Source organism: Aphelocoma coerulescens, chromosome 6 (genome assembly GCF_041296385.1).
Source record: "Aphelocoma coerulescens isolate FSJ_1873_10779 chromosome 6, UR_Acoe_1.0, whole genome shotgun sequence".
Taxonomy (NCBI): Eukaryota; Metazoa; Chordata; class Aves; order Passeriformes; family Corvidae; genus Aphelocoma; species Aphelocoma coerulescens.
The window spans coordinates 37,090,367-37,116,999 of NC_091020.1; the positions used below are offsets into that span (position 1 = coordinate 37,090,367).

A 26,633-nucleotide genomic window follows, 5' to 3' on the forward strand; every position below is an offset into this window, starting at 1 on the left:
TGAGGGGTCGCATCATGGCGGGCGCCGGCGGGCGGGTGGCCGCCTCGTCCACCTCGTCGGAGTCTTACACGGGCCGCGGCTCTTCCACGCCGGGCGTGGGCGGGCGAGCGGAGCAGACGTTCCACTATACCCTGGGGCTTCTGCAGACGCCGCACAGCACGGAGAGCAGCGCGGGCTCCTCCAGCGGTGGGGCACGGCCGGGCGGCTCCAGCGGGGAAGGTCTCGTAGCCGGGAGCGGCGCGATGAAGCCAGCGGCTTCCGAAAGAGGAGGTACGCTCTCTGCCTTATCTCTTTCTTTATCCTCCTGGTCTCTTTGCTCGGGTCGGGTTCCGAAAAAGCTGTTAAAAGCGGTGCTTACTGAGATGGGGCAGCAGCAACTCGCAGTCATAGAGACCTTTTTTCATTTAGCCTGCCTGAACAATGGGAGTCGTTCCTTGCACTTCTTTAAATAAATCTCTCTTATTTTCTGTACCTAGTAGTAGCCGAGTTCTCTGGTGGGATCAATAAACGTGTTTGAATTGCTGCACGGTGTTTGCTTTACAGCAGAGAACTGAAACATATTCAAATGGTTATGAGTTTTGGGTTTGTGCTTGATTTGTTGGTTGTTTTGGGAGCTTAGTTGCTGTTGTTTTTTGGTTTTGTGTTTATTTTTTTCCCTAGCTTTTGAAACAGTTTTATGTGCCTGTCGTCCTCGATGTGTGGTAAGAATGTTGTGGTCCTACAATGCAATACTGCTATTTGCCATCCTTTACATAAACCTACTATCAAAGTACGTATCTTGGCAGGCAGCAAAAAAAGTTAAAATTCTGGTGTTTTTAGATGAAAAGAAACTGAAAAGAGTTGGAAAGTATTTTAACACTTGCTGCAATGAATTCTGAAGTACATATATCTCCATTATGCATAAATTTGAAATTAGGTAAAATGGGTTTGGGTAATATATGTACGAGTACCGAGGAATCCTAAAAAACCCCAAAACAGAATGCTAATTCGAATAGGGCATGACGTAAATGTTGGGTTTAAGAAGTACCTGTATATGGTTTGGTTCATCTGGTCTTTAAAATTACTGTTTTCCCCCTGTTATGCCAGATTTGGTACCTTCTAAGAGAAGTCTCTTCTGCCAAAATTCTGAGTGAACTTATGCCAAAATCTAAGTGAATGCTATTTTTAAAAAAATTGTCAATATGCATTGCAATGCTGATGTTTGCACTCTTTAAAAAGTCCACAACCAAACAGTCTGAACTAATACTTTTATCACTTGTCACAGTTTTAAGATTAAAAAAAAAAAAAACCAAACAAACACAAAGAAAATCCTGCTTCACCCTCCAAAAAACCCAAACCCCAGAATCCCCCCAGTACTGTAAATATTTTTTGTACCAGCCAACCTTGATAAAGAGTTATGCAGTTAATTGATCATCTAAAAACAGTACTGAAGTATTTTGTCTTGTGCATCAGTTTTTAATGTAATATAAGAAACAGAAACATTTGTGCTTGCATGTTTTGTAATACCTGGAGTTTTTAAAGTTTTTAGTGGTTCTGTTGTTTATATTTTCATTCATTTTCTTAATCTTAAAAAGCAGTTATCTAAACTAGATTAAGGACGTCTTCAGTCATCTCAAGAGAATTGAAAACAAGTAAATTACTTAAATAATTTATTGGAATTTAAAAGTGTTCTGAGACAAAGATATTTTGCAGGACTTAAAAAAGTAGGTAGATCTTAAATACATGCGAAAAAGAAACTGCTGTTAACAAATACATCCCAGATTACTGTATGATTTCTGAGAGTTGATCCCCATAAATTCAAAGGGTTATTGTTCCCAAGTGGTTATCTGTTTTCTTTTATTGTCCTGTTTTTTAAAAAGAATGCTCAGCTTTAAAAAAATGGTTTTCATAAACATATGTGCAGTTTGAGGTAATGATTTTTCAAATGATGGGCAACGGTGAGATAAAGTTGATTTTTAGCATTCTTTCATAAATCTAGAATTTTTTTGAATATTAAATGATATGTAGTAAAGTGACTTCTGTTGTATTATTTCAGTTCAACAGTGTAAATTTTTTTATTGGCACTGCAGGTAATCTCATTGTAGAAAATAATCATAATAATGCAAGCTTGTTTTCAAAGCAGTCTGATTTTTATTTAATTTTATACTCTGGAGAGCTTTCATAGAATGACGTTTTGTTTGGATATCTCTATTTCTACTAATAATAAATGAAGTTTTGTAAGCTGTTTTTTGTATATTGGTTTCTGCATAAAAATTTGTTGTGGCTGGTTTTGTAATTTACTTATTTCTCTCTCCCCTCAGAATCATATTTTGGGGACAAAAGTTCTTGTGTAGAAAATGCTAACACCTTGAATCTCACGAGTTCTTCTTCTGTGCAAGGCCTGAATAGCACACGTGTAGGAAAAACACCTCTCTCTTCCGGTAGATCTGTTTGCAGGAGCCATACCCCTCTTATGGGATATTCGGGTGAGATTAACAGCTCTTAGAGGAAGTAGTCCAACTTACATTTCTGATGTTATTTTGTTAAACATAGTTTAATTTTTAATGTCATATGTTAAGATACTAAAATAAACTCAAAATACAATGTGTTTTGTACTACAGAGGATGCTGCCAAGGAACAATACACCAACAAGAAAATACTACTTTACATACTGAGAAGATGTTTTGGTATTGCATCCTCCTGCCACTTACTTTGCATTCATGTATGAATTATCAGTGTAGTTAGAATTCAGACTTTTTTCAAATTGTCCAAAATTGAATTATATTTGTGGACGTGTGGACATGTAGTGTGGTCATTAAAGAGCCCAAATTTGTGCACATCTCTAATCAGGGTTTATTTTTAGGCTTGCAATGCATTGGACATCACATGTAACATAATCCTCAAGTTTCTTGATGCAAGTTTTATGTATTTTATGCGTGTTCAGAGGTGTAGAATGCTAGTTTTTCAGAACACTTACACAGTAGCTGATGGGAGTACATTTTGCAGTGCTTCGTATGAGCAAAATGGTGTTACAGGGTGCCTTATGATGCCTTGTGCCATGTTATATGTGCTCTATATGTGCTCTAGTAACGCAAAAGTAATGGCATTTAAAGTTAGTTCTTTCACAGTCTGACTAATCATTATCAGTTCAGTCTTTAGTGTTCTTAACGACTGAACTGATAATGATTCTTTCATGCATCATGTTTATCCTTGCTCTGTCATTTGTGATGCTCCTCGATCAATCTTTCATTCATCTGTATTGAATGTAACTGAATATATACATCTGTTTTGCAGTTACATCCTCATCTGCAGTTTCTGCTCATACTGTTGCATCGGTTATTGTAGCTGTAGTAGAAGGAAGAGGCCTTGCCAGAGGTGAAGTAGGAATGGCCAGTATAGACTTAAAAAATCCTGAGATGATACTATCACAATTTGCAGACAACACAACTTATGCCAAGGTATTTTTTGTGCTAGTTGTTGTGACTTACTGTCGTGGAAAAAAACTTTACGACTAATGGGAAGTTAAATTTCTAGTTTGTGGAAGAGATTTTTCAAAACTGGAAGTAACAAGTTCTAGAAAATGTGCAGTGTTGAAAAGACTGCTATTTTCCTTACTGTGCCTCAGATATTAAAGAGGAAGGAATGTTTCTCAAAAGAAAAATAGGCTCTCTGCAAAATACACCGTATGTGGGACTGAGATGCCTTGTTTGGAAGAGCATTGGGCAATATATGGTAGTAGAACTTGCAAATGTTCTTCATCAGACGAAAAACTCTGAGAACAGAACTGCATAAATGTGTGTGTGTGTGGTAATTATAGGTCTAGCTTTGGTTACTTAAATATTCCTTCTCAGTTAGAAATGAAATTCGCTCAACTTATGGCCAGCACTGCATGTTCTGCATTAATTTGGTGAGTAATCTCTGGTTTATGCAGCAGCACCATTAGTGAAACATCTTTCATGGTTTTGTTGTAGTTATGCATGCTAGAAAATAATGTGGCTTGTAGCATCTTTACAATATTCAAAGAAACAAAAGCTTTATTAGGACGGTAACTAGCTCTGACTCAGGATGTAAACAACCATCAAATCTGTTTACTAAAACAGATGTTGTATAATGTTTGGGGTTTCTCTGTTTTGTTTTATTTTTAAGCATTAGTGCTTTTAAAGCCTGTTCTGGTCTTAACACATAGCTACATATTGAACATCCTTTATAACTGCCTCTCAGGCTATGGCCAGATTGTTCATTGTTTTCCTGCCTTACCGTTATAAAAGCTGGCGTTTTTATTTGTACACATATGTTCCTAATTTTCTATTTAGATTACGGAGTTCTCCATTCTGTGCTCATACCTGATACTGCACTCACCATTCAGTCAAAAGAAGAGAGATGCTACTGTACAACTACTTTTCCCCTAATGCGGGAAACGCCCTAACAGCCTAATTTCTAGCCTTAATCTCTCACACCTTTAACAGTGTGTGAAAAAATTCATGTCACTGGGGGTTTATGTCCACAGAGGAGACAGAGGTGTCCTGTACCTTTTATTCATGAACAAAGGGAGAGGCCATGGTGCATTTCCCTATGGGGTCTCTCAAATTGTTGGAGGACTGCAGCCTCCTTTTTATCCTAATCTTCTTGGCTGCATCACCTTTGCCCATTCCGTATTGGCTGAGGTACTTGGGAGATACAGACTTCCCAATCTGCCTACTACATGTCCCTGTTAATATGCTCCCCCCTGTATAACATATGATACATGACCGTTAAAATGAGCTGTGAGTTCACCCTGGGTGGGGGAGTTAAAATATTCATAACCTATTGAGTCTTTGTTCTTCTCAAAGTTCAGGAGTAGAGCATGACCTTGGCTAAGCAGCAGTCCGTATCAATTAGTACCAGTTTTTGAAATTGATGGTTTGTCCCATTACTTCCTTATCTACAAGTCTCTGGCCCTATCTGCAAGCAGATTCACACAATCTGTTTGTAAAGACACCATCATGTTACTCCTTTCAACAATATTGTCTATCTGCCGATCAGCTGTTTTCTTACACTCTCTGAATCCATGCTTTGCCTAGTGATTGGTATCCAGCCTGCTATATTTTGTCCTTCTTGTGCATACTTTTGTTTTTGAATGTTCTGCAGATAAATTCAGGAAAGTTTATTGTATTCTTTAAGTTCTTCAGGATTTGCTGAACTGTGATGCCACTGGAAAAAAACTTTCTAATGATTAGTAGATATGAAGGGCAGTGACAGCCCTCCCACCCCAAATGCCCTTAGATGATTTATTTTGTTTATTTTTTATGCTTGTTTACCTTTTCATTGTGACATCATCTGTCCCTTCTTGCACATCCTAACTTCTAAGCAGTTAAAATATAGTCTGTTTCTTCATGTTCCTCCCTTGAGAATTTGTGAATGCTGGTATAAATGAACATAAATGCATAATGTTGTTTGTCCTTTCTTATACAGTCAACAAGTAGAAGAGCATATAGTCTACTTTAAATGTCTACAGAGGGTGTGTATAACATAAAGTTGGTAAAATATACACTTTTTTAGCCATGTTAATACCGAGATAAATGTTACTAGAGGAGGTTAAAGCAAAATCAAAAACTAGTCTCAATCAAAAGATTAGTAGTATTCTGACATTGCATTTCTTCATCATCCAGAGTACCTTTAACCTTTCAGCTGCAAGCCCAGAAAGCTGCCATCTGTTGAAATAAGTCCTTCTACCCCATCATAGCCATTGACTATAGTTTTGGATATTTCTCTCTTGCTTCAACAGCGAGTATGATTTTGTGTTCAAATAACAGAGGATAAGCTCTAAATTTTGTTTGTTTGTTTGTTTTTAATTTAGTTTTGTGTATATTTAGATACATATGAATTTGACTCATTAGCGTAGAAAATTTGGAACTTGAACTGATTTTAAAATACAAGGGTTCTGTATTTCATGATTGCTGTTCATTATTGTCTAAAATATTTTAGATTATATCATTTTTTAAATTGAATTATCTTGAACTTTTTGTTCAGGTTATTACTAAACTCAAGATTTTAACACCGCTAGAAATAATAATGTCGAACACTGCTTGTGATGCAGGGAACACAACAAAATTGTTCAGTCTGATAACGGAGCATTTCAAGGTAAGATCTAAAATTTCTTTCAATGTTTTAGAGTTCTTGTTGATCACTTTTATGTGATGGTTGATTTGAGAGTTTTACGCTACTTTTAAAATCCTCAATGCGGACAGATTTTGTTTTCTGTGATTCTCAGGTCTAATTTTACAATGGTAACGAATAAACTAAATGCAGCTCCCATGCTGCTACTTCTAATACTGACAGTTACAGAGATAAATATATTGCTGATTAAAGCTGAAAGTCTTGAATTTGTGGCATTGAGTAATTTGAGTAATACCGAACCTAGGAAAGATACAGAAATTTTTAAATAATGAAGTATTCTCTTTGCTTCTCCCTTGTTCTCTCAACCTGATAAATCAATGGCGCTGATGTATCATAGAATAGGAAAAAGAGCACTGTCAGGGTAAAAGAGGATGAGATGAACTTGTATAAGTAATTTATGAGTATTAAAGCCTCAGAACCTTTAAAATACTATTAATTACTACCTGAACTGCTTCGTGCCTACAGAGCTGATGGCTTCTTCATGAGTGCTCTTCTACTTCCTGACCTCTCTCCTCTTTTTCTCACATAAATTACTTGTGCATCACACACCTTCAGTTACATTGACCTGCTTGTGCTAGTAAGGTAGAATGAATACTTCTATGAAGACAGATTGCGGAATCAGTTGATAGATTTCTTGGAAACAGGTATTACTAGAAAAATACAGAAGTCTCTCTGATGCAACTTTTAAAACTATTTGCTTTCATCCCCGTCTTCATAGAATGTGACTTTTACAACTGTCCAGAGAAAATACTTCAATGAAACAAAGGGTTTGGAGTACATAGAACAATTGTGTGCATCTGAATTTAGCACCATTTTCATGGAGGTCCAATCGAAGTACGTTTAAATAAGGAAAAGCATACTGTGTCCAGATAAGTTTTTAACAAAATCGTTTTATGTACTCACTACATATGTCTGTGTCGTGTTGCAAAAGTTAGAAAATCATCACAGAGCTGTCTTTTTATTTTGCCCTCCAGTGTTTCTGATATATCTAGAAATGTAAATAGAAAGCCTGTTACATAGTCGGGTGCTCTTTTGAGTTTTCACAGCTTTCCACTTTATCTTTTTCATTCTTTCCTTAAAGATACCTTTTAAGAGCTATGATTGCCTTTCTTTCTGGCCTCAGCAAGCATTTTCCATGTATCAACAATTTTAAGTGTTGATACTTGGTGACCAGGATCTTCAAGTCACATGTATGTGTTGAAATATGTATGTTCACAGTACCAGCTATATAGTGTAGGCTATCAAGTGTACAGACTCAAACATTTATGAATATTTGATTTGCGTGAATATATGTTCACTAGACATGGGTTTGTGCATATTTAAAATATACTGCTTTTTCAGTGCTATCAATTGCAGTAGTTGCCAAGCTGCAGTAGTGTGAATGTTATTTCTGTAGTGCACTGCTTTTGTGGCGTTTTAATAGCAGTATTCAACATTCATTAAAGATTGTTTCTTTCCAAGGTATTACTGTCTTGCAGCTGCTGCTGCTTTGCTAAAATATGTTGAATTTATTCAAAACGCCGTTTATGCTCCTAAATCGCTCAAGGTGCGTTTCCAGGGGAGCGAGAAAACAGCTATGATAGATTCGTCATCAGCACAAAATCTTGAACTGGTAATTAATAACAGAGATTCTCGGTAAGAGTAGTTTTTCCAAGTTACATTTTTATAAAGATGGATTTCACTAAGTTTCCTTGACATTTGTGTCAAAGAGCAGACCATTATATTTATTTCTATATGAGAGAACTTGCATACCATTCAGAGCTTCTAAAAAAATATTTTGACAGAGAAATACGTTACAGTTCAGCACAAAATTTCTAGCACAGGAAATCCTAAAGTGAATTGTAGAAAGAGATGATGCATAATCATCTTTACATTGCTGTGTATGCTTTAATCAGACTTTAAAATTTTATTTATGCAGAATTTCACAGACTAGTAAATGAAAGAGGCAGTATTTCTGCAAGAAGTTTCTTATGTTGGATTGAAATACATGCATTTTACTCATTTTACGCAAGATACGTGCTTCAGCCTTGAAAGGTTGTTTTGGTTTTTTAGATCTAATAGTGGCAAAGAGAGTAATTTCTATAGTGATGGTAATATGCAATATGGTACTTGATTGCATGGTAGTTTTCCATATGGAGATCAATTCTTGGAGCGCTTCCTTCATTGGGAGTTAGTTGCCTTCTAGGCAGAAGAAACTTCAAGGCTTACCTTCTCCAGACTCTTACACTTCTGGATAGCAAGAGAAATACTTGGAACTTGCATTTTGCTGCCTGTCAGGTTCCGAGATCCACCTCTGTTTAGATATCCACTTAACCACCCCGATATAAAAAGGGGAGCCTGGAGATTCCTCATTCTTCCAAGTACTGTTCGTAAGAGCTTTCCTCTTGGATAGGTGCAGTAGAACCACAGAATGCCTTGCCTTGAAAGGTACTTTTGGAGCAATATTTTTCTGAAAAAATATTTTTCTGTTCATAATTTCACAGATGGTTTTGAGAGGAAGGTGGTTATAAGAGGAACTGAGCAACAGTAAACTGCTTCAAGTTTCTCTGGGGGTTTTTTTTAGCATTATTGATGAAGAATTATTGCTGATCCATTGGCAAGTTTGAATCAGCCAAACATAGCTGTTTTTATAGGTCTTACCTCCAAAGCTGGGGTAGATACCTTTGTATTAGGTATCAACAGGTAAAAGTTAATAGTACAGGCACGCACTAGAAATACCGAAGTCAAATTTGTGTGCCAGTCTTAATTCTGGAGGAACTTGGTCTCTCTTCATTTAACTGTGCAGAGAAGTAAGTCCTCAGTTGCTTAAGGACAGGCACTGTGGATAGCCTCCCAAATGTAGAGTTCCACTTAAGTGTTGTCATGAGTTGCATGGTAGGGTATATGCACCCTCAATACAACTGGGTTTGGATTTCCTCCCCTTTTTTAAAATTCTTTTGACTATTGCTTTGCTTTTTTACGCCATGGTATTTCAGGGTGTTTCTGCTCGCTGTACCTGACTACCTACCTACCTACCTACCTACCTACCTACCTACCTACCTACCTATCTTCATGGTGTTTGTTTTGTGTAATTGTATCAGGCTTCTTCCTATTTGAGTTCTGGTTTAAATCAATATGTTAATGTGGCCCCAGTATTTCACGGGTCTTCTTCCAGCCAATAGCAAAGAAGATTTCAGGTTTCTAAAACTGTTTAGCTGTGTAGTAGGTGTAAATATTATAGATGGCTTATTCTACACAGGTGCAATCACTCTTAAGTGTGAAACCCTGGGATATGTTACATGTAAAAGCCAAAAAGATGAAAATAGTATTGACAAATTATAAGCATGTTATTTAGTGCCTGTATTGACTGAAATAAGTTCTTTAAAAAATAAAACCAAAGATTATTTCTCTTTTGGACTTCTAAGTATTTTAAATAATTTTCAGAAATGTATTTCAAGTAAATAGTTCTGCTTAGTATTTGTTCTCTGATTATAATTTGAAAATTTGCCTCCTTGTGTAGGGTTGATTTGTTCATTTTTTTAGTTTATTTTAGTTTTGTTCACTTCAGCTTAATTGAGAGGGAAAATGTAGATGTTACCGCTGTAGTAGTGATGGAATAGTACTACAAAAAATGAATAAAATGCTAAGTACAAATGTATTTCTATACTTACATAATTGAGGGGTAATATTATATTAAATTACATTGAATCTGGCTTCCTAAGCTGCTGTAGTTCATATAGTATACATGGCAAACAGGGAGACACTAAGCATGCCAGAGCGTGCCTCAGATTTGTAGGATACTCTTACGTGACACTTGCCATCTTTTTTTGGTGCCTGTATTCTTCACGTCTATTTTATTTTCAAAGGAATAGTCACACACTTCTTGGTGTTCTAAATTACACTAAAACTCCCGGTGGAAGTCGAAGACTTAGATCCAATATCCTGGAACCTCTAGTTGATGCTGAAACAATTAACACAAGACTGGACTGTGTTCAGGAATTGCTCCAGGATGAGGAGCTCTTTTTTGGTCTTCAAGCAGGTAGTAGTTTATTTTGTAACACCTAATATTAAATTTCTTTTTAAACATTTTTTTCTAATATAGGAAAGTATGTAGTGTGACTCAGTATGTTTTGAAAAGTATTTTTTAATGGTTTGTTAGGTGGCGCAGTGGGCACTTAATTTTTTGAAGTTATCTGTATTATCATAGTGATACGCTACTCAAGTATTTTGTTTAGAAAAGTGAATTTCTCTGATAAAGTGTATAGAAGTATGTGAGCCAATAGCCTTTTCAAAGAATTGGAGTTTGTCTCTTTACCTGTATGGCTAGGTATGTATTATGTTTGATGTATACAAGCATATATTATGTATACATGAAAAAGCAAACACCTTGCTTAAGTAATACTTCCGTATAAATATTTTTTTCCAGTTGCTTCAGGAAAAAAACATGTGGTCCAGAGAAAGGTAAAATACAATACTAGAATTAGTCCACATGAAGCTGGATCATATAATCTTAATCTGTATCATAAGAGAAATATGATTCAATCTAAGAAAAAAAAGTATTTCTGAATTTACAGATGTCTACCTATACAATAATCCCTGCATGCTTAGGTATAGTAAGTATAGTTACGACAAAATAATTCAGAGAGTAGCTATTTTTAACCTAGTTTTTACCATATATGTCAATAATTTGTGACAATAGAATGTAAGGAAAAGATTAGCATTTGTATAGCTAAGTAACTTTGTGCTTTAAAAGAAAATACATCTTCCTACAATTTCAGTTTAATTTCTGATGTGTCCTGTACTTTTGTTTTACAGTTATCTCAAAATTCCTGGACACAGAACAACTACTTTCAGTTTTGGTACAAATTCCAAAGCAAGATACAGTATGTTTCAAAATACACGTTACAAAATCAATTATCTGTCTATAACATTCAATATATAAATGTGATATCTATAATTCATCTTAATTTATGCAAATATACTTCCAAAAATGTTTACTCTTTCATCACTCCCCACCTTTATTCCTCATAAGTATACATTTTATTCAACAGTCAATTCAGATGAGAGAGAGGAGAACAATTTTCTTCACATGAGCATAAATGAAAAATGTGTCTAGTGACTTACAGCCCTAGTGACTGTTACATCTCAAAGCAAGATTACTTTTTTCATCCGACCTTCCCTCATATATCAGTCTGTATGTTAACACATGTAATACAAATACCAAAACTGAATAAATACATGTAGTTCACCAGTGGATCTTGGTTGACACCAGACCCAATAGTTAACTACAGTGAGTTTGAGGTAACTGAACCTCCACTCTGTTTCCAGTAAGAATATTGAAACCACGGTGTTCTAAGTTAACATTGGCCTACTGTACTTGAGCTGGATATTTCTGCCACTGCTTCTGAGGCTGGTGATTCCTTATGTTTAGGCTTGTGTACCAGCATCTTAGATACTGACAACTCTTTCACCTCTTGGTGTCTTTTCACATGCTGATTTACCTGCTTAGATAAAGGATTTGTCTAATGCTAGTTAAAGAAATCAGGCACAGACTCAAACAGGACAGTACTAAATGCAGGTAAATGTCTTTAATGACATAATCAAAATCCAGAATGTGTATTGCTCCCAGCTTTCCTTGTAGAAATGTGTAACATGAATTCATGAGTTCATCTTTATGACTAAAACTGTCACACAGAACACTTCTATGTATGCACAGGACCATGTACACCAAACCTTTTTACTGCAGTGTTTTCACTGTTGGCTGGCTCCAATATAGCAGGGCATTCATGCAACAGACATGCTTGTTCAAGTGCTAGCTCAGTTGCTTTTATCAAATGCTGGACTAGGCAGTTCAGTATGTTTCATTCCTGCTCTCCATAAAAATTTTCATTGTAAACCTTCCACCAGTCAGCAGATGAGATGCACATCTGAAAAGCCTACAGTTTCAGTTACTAAATGTGTGAGTGGTGTGTTCAGCATGAGCATTCTCTCGTCCTAAGGAGGCTGTCAACTGACAATCTTGCTGAGATGTGGTACTTGAAAAATCATGTCAATTGTGAAATCCTTTACTGCCTTTGGTCTTAAATGTATCGTGTGCAAAGATTCACTTTTAACACCAGTTCAGTTAAAATTTCTGTAAGAACTAATTAGTCAAAGATCCATTCCACTACCACCTTTTCATGTATGACCACATCTGTTCTTTTGATCTCTGATTCCTTCATGGGACTTAGACCCCATATTTATTTGGAGATTATAATTTCTCCATTCATGCATTTAGCACTCTTCAGTTCTGTTTTTTACAGAAAAAAACTTTATATGACTGTAAGATAAGAGATGCCCTCAGTCACAAGAGTAAGGAGATACTATATATGAGTGAGAAAAGATTTCACATGGGGCCATGCTCCTATGTTCGTGTGCTTATCTATGCTTACCTATGTTACTTACTTAAAATCCTGTTGCACAGTGCACGTGTACTGCATATGCTATGCCCTAATGTCAGCAGCAAAATTCTTCATCGTAAGCGTTAATGGGGCGTACAAAACAAGGTTGAGGGTTTCTGTGAATGAAAGATTTTGAAGAGCAGTCATTATTGTGAGAAAAAATTTGAAATATTTACTGGATTTTTTGTATTATCATGTGAGCAGATGTTTAAGGATGTACATGCATTAACCAAAGAGAAATCAACCAAACTGGGTTATGTTGTGTTTAACAGCATCAATGGAAAAGGTTGTGTGCTTCATTATAACACATAACGTATTTGCTTTGAAATAGTCTACAAATTGTGTAGCGCTTGTATAGAGTTAAGTGTACATAGAAGATGAAGTTTTCACAGCTTGGGCTGGCAGGGTGTTCTTAGAGTCAGTCATTATCAGTTCAAACATAGGAAGATCTTAACTACTGATGGACAAACTATCACAGCAATGTAAAATTTAGGTAAACATTTTTTGTGCAGACACAAAGTTGTCAAAGTGAGCTTATGAAGTGTTTCAGGCATTTTCATTAAATGTATAAGCCTGTTAGTGTGAAGAATACGAGTTCTAGTTCTTAAGTACTTTTTAAAACAGTCATACAAATACCTCCAATATTCGGGAAATTTTTCAACAGGTTAAAACCGCTGAATCAAAAATAACTAATTTAATCTACCTGAAGCATACCTTAGAACTTGTGGAGCCTCTGAAAGTAAGCTGTCTTTTTTCTTTCTTTTTTTTTTTTTTTTTAAATAAAATGCAGACCATTTTGTCTTTATTTTTATGAAGCGCAGTTTATTAAATTTCATAGAATATCTCAAGTTGGAAGGGATCAATAAAGTAAAAAAGGAATATCAGTTACAGAACACATAATCCCTTGATTCTAAACACCAATTAAAAATACACATTTGAGTATAATACTGTGAAGAGCAGGATTCCTACTATTACTTGAATAATTTATTATATAACAAACATTTAACTGAAACTCCTGCTCAGATTCCACAGACTATTTACACAACTGCTGATTAGCCTCACTGAATCTGAAAACTTTCAGTCCTTCAAAAAGGCTTCAAAAAGAAGTAACTGTCATGTCCGTATTTTAATCTTCAACAGGCTGCTTTAAGAAGCTGTAGCACACAGCTGCTAAAGGCTTATTACAATTCTCTTGAAGATACAAGGTATTTATCTTAACACTTAGCTACTGTGTTAGAAACTCTCATCTCAAAAGTGCCTGTAAGATTAAAGATGTTGCATCTTTGCTCATTTATAGTTATGGATATAGCTTATTTTTTTTAGCTAAAAGCTGATTTTAATTGTCAGAAAATCTAATTTTCAACTAAAGAATACAGGAAAAAAGCAAGAGAGCTAGCCGTGATAGCAGAGTTGCTGCTGAACTGAACTCCCTTAGAAATAATTCTGAAAAGACAAGAGTAGTGGTTTCCTAGAGTCTCCATAATAATGCAAAAATCAAGTGTTGTGTATTTGAAAAAAATGTATATTTGAAAAATAATTTCTATCTCCCAAAGATGTGAATAGTATTTTTAGTCAGACTTTGGTATAGTCACGCATCATTCTGAGGTGAAAATAGAAATGAAATATAGTGTTTTGTTTTAACAGTAGGTAGTTTGAAAGTAGCTTCACTTATTTGTAATACTGTTACTTGTAATTTGGGGATGATGTTGCAAGTAAAAATTGTAAAGTATTATGTATCTAAGTAGTGATACAAATGATATTGCAGATTTGGAATTATACTTGAAAAGATTACAACTGTAATTAATGATGATACAAGATACACAAAAGGATGTCTGAGTATGAGGACCCAGAAGTGCTATGCTGTTAAACCTAACATCAATGAATTCCTTGACATAGCTCGTAGAACATACACAGAAATTGTTGATGACATAGCAGGTATTTCTAAACTAAAATTTTTATTTATTTGGAGTTTAAAGTACATTGCATTTGATGTCTAGAAGCCATGTAATTATATATGTTATAACCTTCTCATATGTAAAAAGTATTTAGTATTGGGATGAATTGATTGTCGTTGATAAGCAACTGAGATTCTCCATTTCAGGATAAAAAATCAGTTTTATTTTAATGAAATTGAATAATTATAAGGCGATTCCTATATTCAAAGCTCCATTAGTCCTTGTCCTCCTAAAGTGCAAAAAAAGTTGAAGTAAAGGAACAGAATTACTCCACCTAAAACATTTTGCATAAAACGTGTAAATCTTTGGTTTACCTTCTTCATTTAAAATATCTGAGCTCTCTGTTCTTCATATTTTAAGCAGTCTTGATCTATCTGTGGACTACCTTTTAACTAAGGTATTAAGAGTTGGAAAATACAAACAAAAGGAGTTTTAGCATGATGTGGGTTACTGTGTTTTAGTAACCTTCCTGTTTGTCATTATGTCAAAATAGAAGAAAAAAAATTCTTCTGAAACTGATTTCCTTTTTTTTAGTGTAAACTGTTGATTTCTAGCTAAAGGGCCATCTTAGTTTAGTCTATAATTGGAAACCTAAAAGAGTGTCAGAAACTTTAGCACCTGTCGTATGTTACAAAGTTCCTGTCTTATTCTAATTCTACATTCATACCTAGTGAAAAATACAGGTGATACTAGTTTTTTATTCCTGAAACCTTCCATTAACAGTTCCCATCTTTGTACCGGCGCAAGTGTGTGGATCTGTGCGTATGTACATGCATGTATGTAATTTGGGTTAAATCTTTGTATGTGGTACGTAGGTATGATAACGCAACTTGCAGAAAAGTACAGCCTGCCAATGAAAACAAGTTTCAGCTCTGCTCGTGGATTTTTTATCCAGATGAATGCTGATTGTTCAACATTACCTAATGGCCAGCTTCCTTCAGAATTTACAAAGGTATCTGTACAAGATATGTTTTAGCATAATATATTTATATACTTTACTTAAGATATGTAATACATTAATAAAGTACACATTATACAGTAAACAACAAAAAAAAATAATTTCAGTGAAGATATTTAGAAGTAAATGAAGGTTTAATTGGGATGTTTTTATAACTACCCTATATTCAGTTATATAATAAAAAAATGTGCAAGTACATGCAATTATGTTTTGTGCAAGAATAAAGTTGTATATCTTGCTAATTGTTGTCTTAAATGGAATTTTCATTAGAACTTACATAGTAAAAATTAAACTGGGCACTGTTTTTTCTGTTTCCCCATATGGTTCCCAAACTGGTTTTTAGAAACTGTTTTTCTTTCTGATAGTAAGGCAAGCTCTGATTGTTGGTTTCAATTTCCCATAGATAACAAAAACGAAAAACACATATAGCTTCACTTCAGCAGATTTAATAAAAATGAATGAAAGATGTCAGGAGTCCCTGAGAGAAATATATCACATGACCTACTTGTAAGACCTGTTAAAACTAGTTGATATTTGCTAAGTACATTTATTTTCTCCAATTAACAGCTAATTACATGTTTTTTTAAAGCTATCTTTCTGTTAAGTTATGGCTACTTTCAGAAATAGTCTAAAGCAACATTGTTCAAGTGTACCTCCTGAGACAAAAAAAACCCCATAATGTGCGTATTGTATTAAACGTGATTGCAAATATATTGGCATTTATTAATAGAAGTGTTCATTATGTAAAATTTTTATGGGTGAATTACCTACACAAAATGGCACAATGAATGCATTAGTTTTGCATCAGTAATGCAGAATTGTAACTTTTAGTCAGTTCCTTTTATTTAGAGTAGAACTGTCTATTTCTGTATCTTGTCCTTGCTGCATGTCACATCGCTTTCCTCTCCGATTCACAATTTAATAAGTGTAATGTTACCTGTCAGCTGAATGGAAATTCTTTCTAGTAACCATGTAGGGGTTTTATTGACATGAAGGTCTAAGGGAATCAGAGTCACATTTCACATGTTAATAAAACATACTTGATTCCGTAGCTATATTTTTAGTTCATTCTCTGTGCGAAGCTTTCATATGAGCTGTTGGTATTAGTGGTATGTGTCTTGTGTCTGATCAGCAGAATGTTAGCTGAGATGATGGTACAAGATCATAATTTACTACAAAGAATTTATACATTTGCTCACATCTGGTAGACATGATCGCATTTTATGAGTGACTTTTTATACCAATGTATGCAGTATGAACATTATAGTTCCTTTAATTCTGTCGATTGTATAAAGCGACAGGATGCGCCGTGCAACAGCTAAATCAGTGTCTTATTTCAGAATAGTGTGTAAACTACTGAATGAGATCTATGAACACATTCATTGCTTATACAAGCTGTCCGACATTGTGTCTATGCTGGATATGCTGCTTTCATTTGCCCACGCCTGCACTCTTTCCGATTATGGTAAGTTTCTTCTTTGATTCTGTTATGGGCCAGATAAAGACCCTTCTGATGGAGAACGACCAGGCTGTTTTGTCTGGTTCCATTTCTTTTTCTGCATCTCAGTACTCTTTAGGTGAGTGTCTCTCGTCTGCCGTTGCCAATTTTACGCTGATGTTCTTTCTGCTTCCATTCATTGAAATTCTGCCAGTTAGCTGCCGTAAGCCTTCCCAGTCACCCTTCTCAAAATAGACAGTTTGGGCATATTCTGTTGAAAAGCAGTAAGTGTATGGGCATTCTGAGTTTATGCTTTTTTCTGTTCTAGCCACAGGAAGATAATATGAGCAGATCAAAGTTAAGTATATACTGTAAAACAAAATGCATGTCTAACTGTTTCTCTTCAGTTTCTTCAGTTTCTGGAACACTTTTAGACATTTTAGACATACTTCCCAACATTTTTGGAAGCAGAGTCTACTAAGGAGTCCAGGATTAAATGCTCATCTGCATATTGTTTGTCCTCTTCCCTAGCCGAGTTCTGCAATATATAAATTAGCACACTGTCTTCCATTAATGCTGGTAGATAAAGTGGAGCCATGTGTAATTGATTCAGAAAAGAACCGTATTCTGACGGAAATCCGTAGAGATAGTTCAAACATCGAATGGATCTTTGTAGGTGTGGTATATTCCCAAATAATCAATATGGTAACATGTAACAAAAATAGAAGGAGTGCTACTTCCTTGTTTACCATGTAGATACAGGGTACATATGTAGAAGTAACAGGAGTCCACGACCCTTGTACTTTATATGCTTTTAGCAGCATAAAAGAAAAATTATTAAAAATACTTCCATTCTCTGTATTTTTATTACTGGAGTCCAGCCCTACTTACTAGGGAACAAAAACACAGAATGTTAATTTAGAAGTAAAGTTTTAGTTACGGGTTTCTTTTTGTAGTCGTAAATAATGAAGGCTTGCATGGCAATCAGAATCTATACCTGAAAGTGGCTGGTAATTCTTGCCAAGAGCTCTGCTCTGCAAGAATTAACTTTATTTCAAAACATACTAGTTTAATAATGTAGAGGTTTCCATGCTTACTCCTTGGTGTTTTACATCTTTTTTCTCATTTAGTTCGTCCAGAATTTACCGATACTTTAGCAATCAAGCAGGGATGGCATCCCATTCTTGAAAAGATAGCTATGGAAAAACCTGTGTCTAACAACACGTACCTGACAGAGGGCAGCAATTTTGTCATTATTACAGGACCAAATATGAGCGGAAAATCAACATACCTAAAACAGATTGCTCTCTGTCAAATTATGGCACAAATTGGTAAGTAAGAGTGTACAATATTAATCATCTTCAGCTTTTTTTTTTTTTTTTTGGTGTGGTTAAAAATACCTATAAAGTTGAATGATTTAGCTTCCAGAATAACGTTATATCTAAATAAAATACCAACAGGTAGTTCATAGTCCATTTGCTTCTACCAGCTCTTGCATTGCTGACAGAGGCAACTGTAGGGTTTTTCATCTGCTATTGGAAACTTACGGGGCCCTATCTGTGTATCTTGGAAACCTCCCCAGTCTATCTTTAGAGAAGCACAGTTGCATGCTCTAGTTCTTTGGAGCACCATAACCCAATCTAGCACCCTATGCTAGATTGACAGTGAGTGTCCTTCAAGTATGCTGGTCAGACATGTGCGTTAGTCATCCAAAAGAAACAGATGACCTTGAACGTACCTAAATTATGTAGAGAAACATGTTTCGGAACAAGTACAATTAATGGATAATAATCAACCACTGCAAATAAAAGTAGTAACAATTACTGCAAGGTTCTGTTACTAAAATTATAAAAGTAAACCAACTGTTTGTCAAGTCTAACTGAGACTCATTCCTATATTCAGGAATTCCTCATGACTTTTTTCTTAGAAGTAAGTCTGGTAGCACAAATCAAAGATCTATAGAATGAAGCTACTTAGCAGTGGAGAATAAAATTTATCCATCATGTATTTGTGGTTTCAGTCCCCAGTAACTGCAAGTTCTTGAGGAATTGCTCTCAAAAATGTGAGTTTAATATGAATAAAGCAGACCGAAAAGTTTTTGGCAAAAGGTTCTTGTTCTTTTCTGTTTGGTAAAACTAATGTGCTTTGAAGTCTGATGACGGCAACATAATCTTGATTTTGGGAAACAGAGATTTCTTGGGGCTGGTAAATCAGCAGCCACGGAAATGTAAAACAATCCTAGAGTTTATTCTTTTTTCTGCATCCCTTTAGACAGACAAACAGCTTCAGGCGTATGATTTCTTAAAAGTTTTACTGATAAGCTTCTTTAATTATCCTATCTAGATAATAACTTTTTTCTTATAAATTAATGGTAGAACATAATCTTGCAAAACTCTGTCAAGGAAGATGCATTCTCTGCTGTGCACAGAAACCAAGCATGAAAGCAATTTTTTGTCCCCAGAGACGTATTCAGGCAAATGTCATAGAATAAGAAAAACTTGTATTTTATTTGCTTTGTAGGTTCTTATGTCCCAGCAGAGTATTGTTCTTTTCGAATCGCAGAGCAGATTTTTACCAGAATAGGTATGGATGATGATATTGAAACAAATGCATCCACGTTCATGAAGGAAATGAAAGAGGTATGAAATACAGCTATCCAGGTCCAAGGCCCATTTTTACTGTTAAGCCAGTAGAAATTGTACTACTATATTTCCACTGAAAGAGTGTGCTTTTAGTAAGAAATTCAGTCTTCGTCTGTTTTATGATAAACCACAGAAAACCAGGCATCTCTTAAATAGAAAGATATTCCAATGTGAGTAAAAATCAGTGCTCTGTTAGATAGTACTTTCAGCATTTTTGGGTTTGCTTAGACTTTAAACTATTATTTGTAGGGGCCTAAGCTCTCTCAGTTTCTTCTCACAAACTGTTACCATTTTGAGGGTGATATGTTCAGTGGAAAAGAGAAAGAGTGCTGTAGTGTGAGTCTTCACTTGATTGGAATTGACAGCTGTTTGAAAGCTTTGGAAAGGTAAAATCGTTGTATCTCAAGAGATTTTTTTTAGATTTCTGCATTACGTTCCATCTGGGTAACATTAAAAATGCCTATTTTTAAAAAACCCATTTATAGGAATGATAACACGTTGAATATTTTTCTAGATAACGTACATCATCCAAAATGCTAATGATAAATCACTCATCATTATTGATGAACTTGGCAGAGGTACCAGTGCTGAAGAAGGTATCGGCATTTGTTATGCTGCCTGTGAATATTTGCTGAATTTAAAGGTAATTCTGTTTTGAAAGAAATTTAAGCCTTAGAATTGTTTTGTCACCCTGAAAGTAAATACAGTATTTTCTCATAATTTAACATCAGTTTTTCAAAGATTTCTTGGTTAAATACGATATTTTTCATAACTGGTGAATGGTGAGACTTACGGTGATAGAGGAAACATGCTGACATAAGCTGCAGTTCTGTTCACTGGTTGTTGTGATTTAACCCCTGTTGGCTGCTAAACCCCTCCCAGCTGCTCGCTTGCTCCCCGTAGTGAGATGGGGGAGAGATCAGAAAGGTAAAAGTACAAGAATGTGTAGGCTGAGATAAAGACACTTTAGTAAGTAAAGGAAAGCCACATGCAGAAGCAAAATAAGGAATTCATTCACTACTTCCTATCGGCAGGCAGATGTTCAGCCATTTCCTGCAATGCCATATTTCAGCTCAGTGACTGTTACCATAATGCCGAATGTCCCTCCTTTCTCCTCCGTCCTCACAGTTTTTTATTGTGGTGTTGTAGTATGGTGTGAGATATTCCTGGGGTCAGTTTGGGTCAGCCATCCTGGCTGTGTCCCCTCCCAGCTCCATGAACACCCCCACCCTGCTCACTGGTGGGGCAGGGTGAGGAGCAGAACAGCCGTTGGTGCTGTGCAAACGCTGCTCTGCAGTGGCTAAAACATGGGTGAGTTATCAGTGCAACACAAGCTACTATGAAAAAAACTAATTCTAGTCCATCTAAAACCAGTACACTGGTCACCGTATCTTTCCAACTTTGCTTGCAAGCTTGTAACTGTCTGGAAAGAGAATAACCTGCTCCATTTTGTTTTACTTATTTAGTTTACTTTTCGTTTTGCTTTATGCTTGAATGGTAAAGGTGAACCTCTTTACCTGGTGGTTACCTTTCAAAATACAGTGGTAGTTCCACACAACTTGTGAATTGCTCACAGAGGTTAGAAACTTGTTTAGATAAGTGGAAGATAATTTCAGATGGATTGCAAGCTTTATGTGATCAACCTCAGGTGGCTGTTACAAGCCTTTTGAGTGTGCAGGTGTTTGTTTCTCCTCAGAGTTTATTCAGAGTACTTTGTGGGTTTTTTGGTTTGAAAGGCTCAGATTCTTTCTGTTGCTTGTACTTTTGATAAAGAATTCTTTGAGAGAATTAAGCAACCATTCGACAGTCATTCCAATCAACACTGGTCAGATTTTGTAAGCATTATGGGTTTCCTTTTGTTTCTGATACTGTGTTTTCCTTCTGTTGAGAAATGAGCGGGAGAATCCCCAGATGGAAAAGATGTACTTGCCAATGGTAGAACGCATCCCTTAAGGATTTTAATTTGCTTTAGTAATTTAAAGCCAGCTTTTCAGTGTTTTGCAGGAAAACCTGGACATCTGTGAGATAATTTTTCTTATTTATTGCAGTTTATTTCTGGATAATTTCCTAAATAAATTTTCATTCTTGTTTCCTTATTTAGGCATTTACACTGTTTGCTACACACTTCCTGGAACTATGCCATATAGATGCTTTATATCCCAATGTGGAAAACTACCATTTTGAAGTGCAACATGTGAGAAGCAGTGCTGGAAATAAGGAGAAAATTGCTTACACTTACACACTTTCTAAAGGATACACAGAGGAAAAGAACTACGGTAATGGATTCCACTGTGACTTACAGTTGGTAAAAGTTAACATAAGATACTATTTCAGTTGTTATGCATCAAATGGTATTTTTCTGATGACAGGTTTCTCTTGAGTTTGTCTCTCTCTCTCTCAAAGAGAGATACAGAGATCTGCAGATCTGTAATTTGTTCTAAACACCTGAGTGTTTTAAGAAACCATGTAGTGAGATAGTAGTTTCGGGTAGTATGAAGAACTTACGTGATATTTTGTAGTGAAAGAGTTGAGTCACTCTGAGCATACACTACTTGAGTTCATTTAACCCACACTTAGGGAAGTGAATGGAAGAGACTTAAAGATGTATCTGCCATAAGCAATGATATGACTAGTTAATAGCAGGTTGGCCCTCTTTGATTAGCAAAAAGGAATCTAATTTCTTTTAAAAAGGAGAGGAATTTTACAGTATATTAGGCTAAGGCAATTTTGAGAGGGTACACAAAAGCATCGGTGTTCTCTGAAAAGTGGATTTACTTTCCCTTTTAATTTCTAAGTTATAGTGTAGGTTGTGCAGATTGATTATGGGTCAATAAAGAGTGAGTGAGTGACAAAGATTTAAAGAAAACTGTATGTTTCCAAATCCTAGATTTTGATGTTGATTCCTTGATTTAGGTAACAGTTAATCAAGAGGAAGATAGCTACACATGACTTTTGCAAGCTATTGGTAACCGAAGACTAGAAATTATTCCAGTTAAGCTTCAAATAATGGGACTTAAAACTTTCCTTGATCGGAATTTCTGAATAAGTTTGTTTAACTTTGGCAACACAAGCTCAATTTTAGATGCTACACCATCATTAACTCAGAAGAATTGTATGTTTAGAGAGTAACAGAGAACAGGAGACCTTTAGAAACTCAGAGTTTGTGTCTTGGCTTTACCTTACTTCAGCAAAGTCGCATTCTAAGAAAGAGTGCAAGGGCTCTTCGTGACCCTTTTTAATTTTTAAACCTGCTGTATTAAACCACCCAATGAACCACAGATTTTCCAGGGGCACAGACAAAGGAAAAATTTTAAAAATCATGTTAGGGCAGAAAAAAATATTTATATCTCTTTCTTACCCAGAGTATCTGGAAATTTGGCTGTTGGCAACAAAAAAGTTGAAAAATGAAATCCATGTCCACTGGATATAATTGAGAGTACAGTTAGCACAACCTCCATATTTACTGCCAAATTTAAAAAACTGAACCGAGAAAGCTGTTAACACCATGGTGCCATTTTTTTCCTTTAAACCCCGTATGTCTCATTCTGCCCATTTACAGTATTACCAGCAGTAACTTGAGGTGTATTTTAGAGATAGCATTAAAACAAAGTAGAAATTTTATTTTGTAACTCTCAGAACCATATTGTTTATTAACCAAAAAAAACCCAAAAACCAAAACAACAACAAAACCCAAAAAACAAACATACCACACACAAAAACCACCAAAAAACACACACAAAGCGAAAATATACCAAAATTATTTTAATAAAAAGTAAATCTTTTTCCCTTAGAAAAATAGGCTAGGTTAATTCTGGAAGACATAATGTGGAAGGTAGGGATAAAAATTACATTTTAAAAATCCTGATTTGTGTTTTATATGTTTAGGACTAAAAGCTGCAGAAGTGTCCTCCCTACCATCATCCATAATTTTGGATGCAAAGGAAATCACAAATCACATTGCAAAACAAATTTTGGTATGTAGTAGAAAATTATAATGCTGTATTTCTTAGTTTTTATAAAACTCGGATGTATTTTCAGTTTCTGAAAGGATGCGGGATAAGCACTGCCTGTGTTTTAATGAAAACAGATTTCATTAAACTTTGTATTTCTGGAAAGGAAACTTTGTATTTCACAAAAAGGTTATACTGAAGGTCACTGTTAGCTGACAACGCAAAATGGCCCTTAGGCTAAAGGAGTATTGGATGTAATGTTTGTTGTAAACCAAGAATTGTGAGATCAAAAATAGGCTGGAGAATAGCTAATTACTAGTATTTTTGTAATAGAACATCATTTATTTCAAATTTTAATGTGTGTATATTTTTAAGAACAGCACAGTCAGAAAAGCACTCCTGAGATGATGCAACAGAGAGCTGCATACCAGTTAGCAATGAGATTGGTTCAGACTGCCAGAAACTCTCGACTGGACCCAGACAGTTTGCGTGTATATTTGAAAGGCCTGAAGAAAAAGTATGAAGCCAGTTGTCCCATGCCCGCAAAAAATGATGAGCAACAATAATGTATAACATAGGCTGTTATGTTGTTATGACTACAAGATGATTCTGGTCTTTCCCATAGTATTAATACTGTCTTTTCACATGGTTTTATAATTTTAATTGTTAGTCTAAATTATACTCACTGATTGAAGACCATATCCTTTATGGGTTTTTCCCCTCCAACATATGTGGAATAGAAGCATTTACTTTCTATGAGAAACACAATTCTTTTTCACAATAAATTGTATAATTCTCATCATTTTAGAGACAAAAAAAAAAATAATGTTTAGTATTTTTGAAGTGATATATCTGTTACAATAGTTCTTATATCTGATACAAAAAGCACTTAGAAACAGATGGTTCAGTTATCTTGCATAGATGATCTTTACTTGCACTGTTGAACCTGCATCCAGAAATACTCTTGTTCGCTACTCAAGAAGGGTCGTAACTCAGTCATTATGTGTAACCCAACATAACACAGGCAGTCCGGCTCTGCTGCCTCTCCAGAACTGGGCAACCAGAGCTTTTTTGTAATACAGTAACAGTATATTACTGGGGTATTGATACTGTTGATCAGTTTTTGTTTAGAGAGTTAGTAACAAGAAATCAATAAAACGTTGAACGTCATTCTTCCTGGAGTTTGTTGTTGTTTTGTTTTTTTTATGCACAACTTCATTGAGTGACTGTAACCGTGTATTCCAGCTTGAAGGAGTTTATCTTTGTTTTTTCCAGCGAAGGCGGGAGGTGCCGGGCTTCGGCGCTCTGGGCTTTATTCTCCGGTCCCCCGAGCCCCGCGGCTGCGGGGAAAGAAGGAGAGGGGAGGACGGGGAAAGAGGAGAGACTGGGGGGCGGAATGAGGAGGGTTAGGGAGAGAGGTCCGGGTGCGGAGGGAAGCGGGAGAGGAATGGAAAGGCCGGGTGGAGGGGAGAGTGGGAGTAGAAGGGGGTAGCGGGGCAGGGACAGGAGAGGAAGGAGTGTGGAGGGATCGCGTAGGGGGGGAAGGGGGGTGTGGCGGGGAGGAGAGGGAAGAGGGGGAAAGGAGCAGAAAGAGGGGAGTACGGGGAGAAGGAAGGGGAGGGGGGACGACAGGAGAGGAGACCGAAGCCCCCGCGCCTCACCTGGGGAGCCCGGAGCGAGAACTCCTGCCCACACCGTGCTCGGAGTGAGCAAATTGCCGGCAGTCGATTTCCGGAGGATTAAATTACCTCGACCCCGCCCCGCGCAGCCGCCCTGGGGCCCCGCGCCCCTGAGCGGCGCGCGCCTGGGCTGAACCGGGCCTGCTCCCGGCACTTGGGCCGGGCCTTCTGGTCCGGATCCTGCCCGTGTCCGCTGGGGGTTCCGGGGCCGGAGGACCGAGGCATGATTGGGGCTGGGATAGGGGTCAGGTTAGGGTTAGGGTGAGAGGGGATGCTATCAGTAATACAGAAAATACTACTGTGTGCATAGAATGCATCTCTGAACAGACTGTGCTGCCTCTTAGCTGGACACTCCCACCCAAATAGTTGACTTTAAAAAGAAAAGACAGGCAGCATGTCTTTTGCATCTCCTGTTTGCTGCAGACTGTTACCTCCCGTTGAGACTCTTTTACTTTGTGACCTGCAGCTTCTTTTGTACATTGCAACTCTGTTGTGGCTTTAATTTGTTCTCTACTCATGTAATAAAGGTGGAGTATGCAGGACTGTACACACCCTCTCCTGAACTAGTTGGACACTATGCGGAATGCTAAGAAGGTTACAGACCAGACGTTGTTTTAAAAACAAAGGTAACCCTTTGGGATGATTCCAGAGTACAAATCTCACACTCAGTTGTTGCTTTATTGCCACTAAGGGTGGTTGCTTTGAAGTTGATGAACAATGGTAGATTGTCTTTTACTTTATTTAAGGAGTCATGTGTATTTCATTCACATGTGAAGCTTGGGAAAATTGTTTAGAATAAAGCTGGTGTTCCAACAGTGGAGGAATAAACACTCTGGAGTAAAGGAGTGACAGGAGTCATTTAAGGAATCGGCTTTCCTCAGCACCAGTGGACCCAGTCATGGGCACCACTGTATTATATGGAGCACATGCAACCACTACATATCTCTGAGCAGCTGAGAACACAACCTCCAGTGTTACGCAGGCCAGTGAGCTGTTTTCATTTTGTGTGTAAATATTTTGGCAATTGAATACAGGAATTCTCATATCTATGTGTGTGCAGGGCCATGAAATGCTGCAGCACGTTCTTCAGGCCAAGACACGCTTTGATGCTGGCACCAAACTATAAAAAATAGTGTTCTCCTTCACATTACTGGTATCTTTATCCTCTGCTAAAACAAATAGTCCATGGGATAGGTGCTGCCAAACCCCTCTGCAAACCTACACTGTTTCCTCTACTAAAATTCATTCAGCTGTCAATCCATCCTCCCTCATAAGGTGTCAGTGCAATCTACCTTAAATTTACAAAAAAGCCCAGGGAGGAAGATCTTATCTCCCAGATGGAGAATGGGACAGGAGGAATAATAAAAGTGAAAGTGATTCACCAGGACTGGTGATGAAAAAATCCGTGATGGAATCAAGATTAGGATCTTAATTTGCTCCCTTTTTTCCACCTTGCC

The 26,633-nt window shown here is 36.6% G+C and overlaps 1 protein-coding gene across 1 annotated transcript; it reads left to right on the plus strand.

Annotated features, from left to right (window-relative positions):
- The first annotated feature begins 14 nt into the window (after positions 1-14).
- On the plus strand, positions 15-24,667 carry MSH4 (mutS homolog 4). Its single transcript, XM_069020350.1, has 20 exons — positions 15-270; positions 2,301-2,465; positions 3,274-3,437; positions 5,989-6,099; positions 6,854-6,969; positions 7,597-7,770; positions 9,981-10,153; positions 10,930-10,997; positions 13,219-13,293; positions 13,695-13,759; positions 14,320-14,489; positions 15,325-15,461; positions 15,871-15,974; positions 16,808-16,932; positions 18,036-18,236; positions 19,426-19,544; positions 20,062-20,190; positions 21,649-21,823; positions 23,433-23,521; positions 23,878-24,667. Exons 1-20 carry the CDS (start codon positions 15-17, stop codon positions 24,061-24,063), a joined length of 2,802 nt encoding a protein of 933 aa, XP_068876451.1. The 3' UTR covers positions 24,064-24,667.
- The last annotated feature ends 1,966 nt before the right edge of the window (positions 24,668-26,633 follow it).

Excerpts from the sequence above, each read along its gene's own strand:
- MSH4 (XM_069020350.1), top strand. The coding sequence starts at position 15 with ATGGCGGGCGCCGGCGGGCGGGTGGCCGCCTCGTCCACCTCGTCGGAG. Across the intron at positions 7,771-9,980 it reads ATTAATAACAGAGATTCTCG|GAATAGTCACACACTTCTTG; the intron begins GTAAGAGTAGTT and ends TTATTTTCAAAG. Across the intron at positions 15,975-16,807 it reads ATATATCACATGACCTACTT|AATAGTGTGTAAACTACTGA; the intron begins GTAAGACCTGTT and ends GTCTTATTTCAG.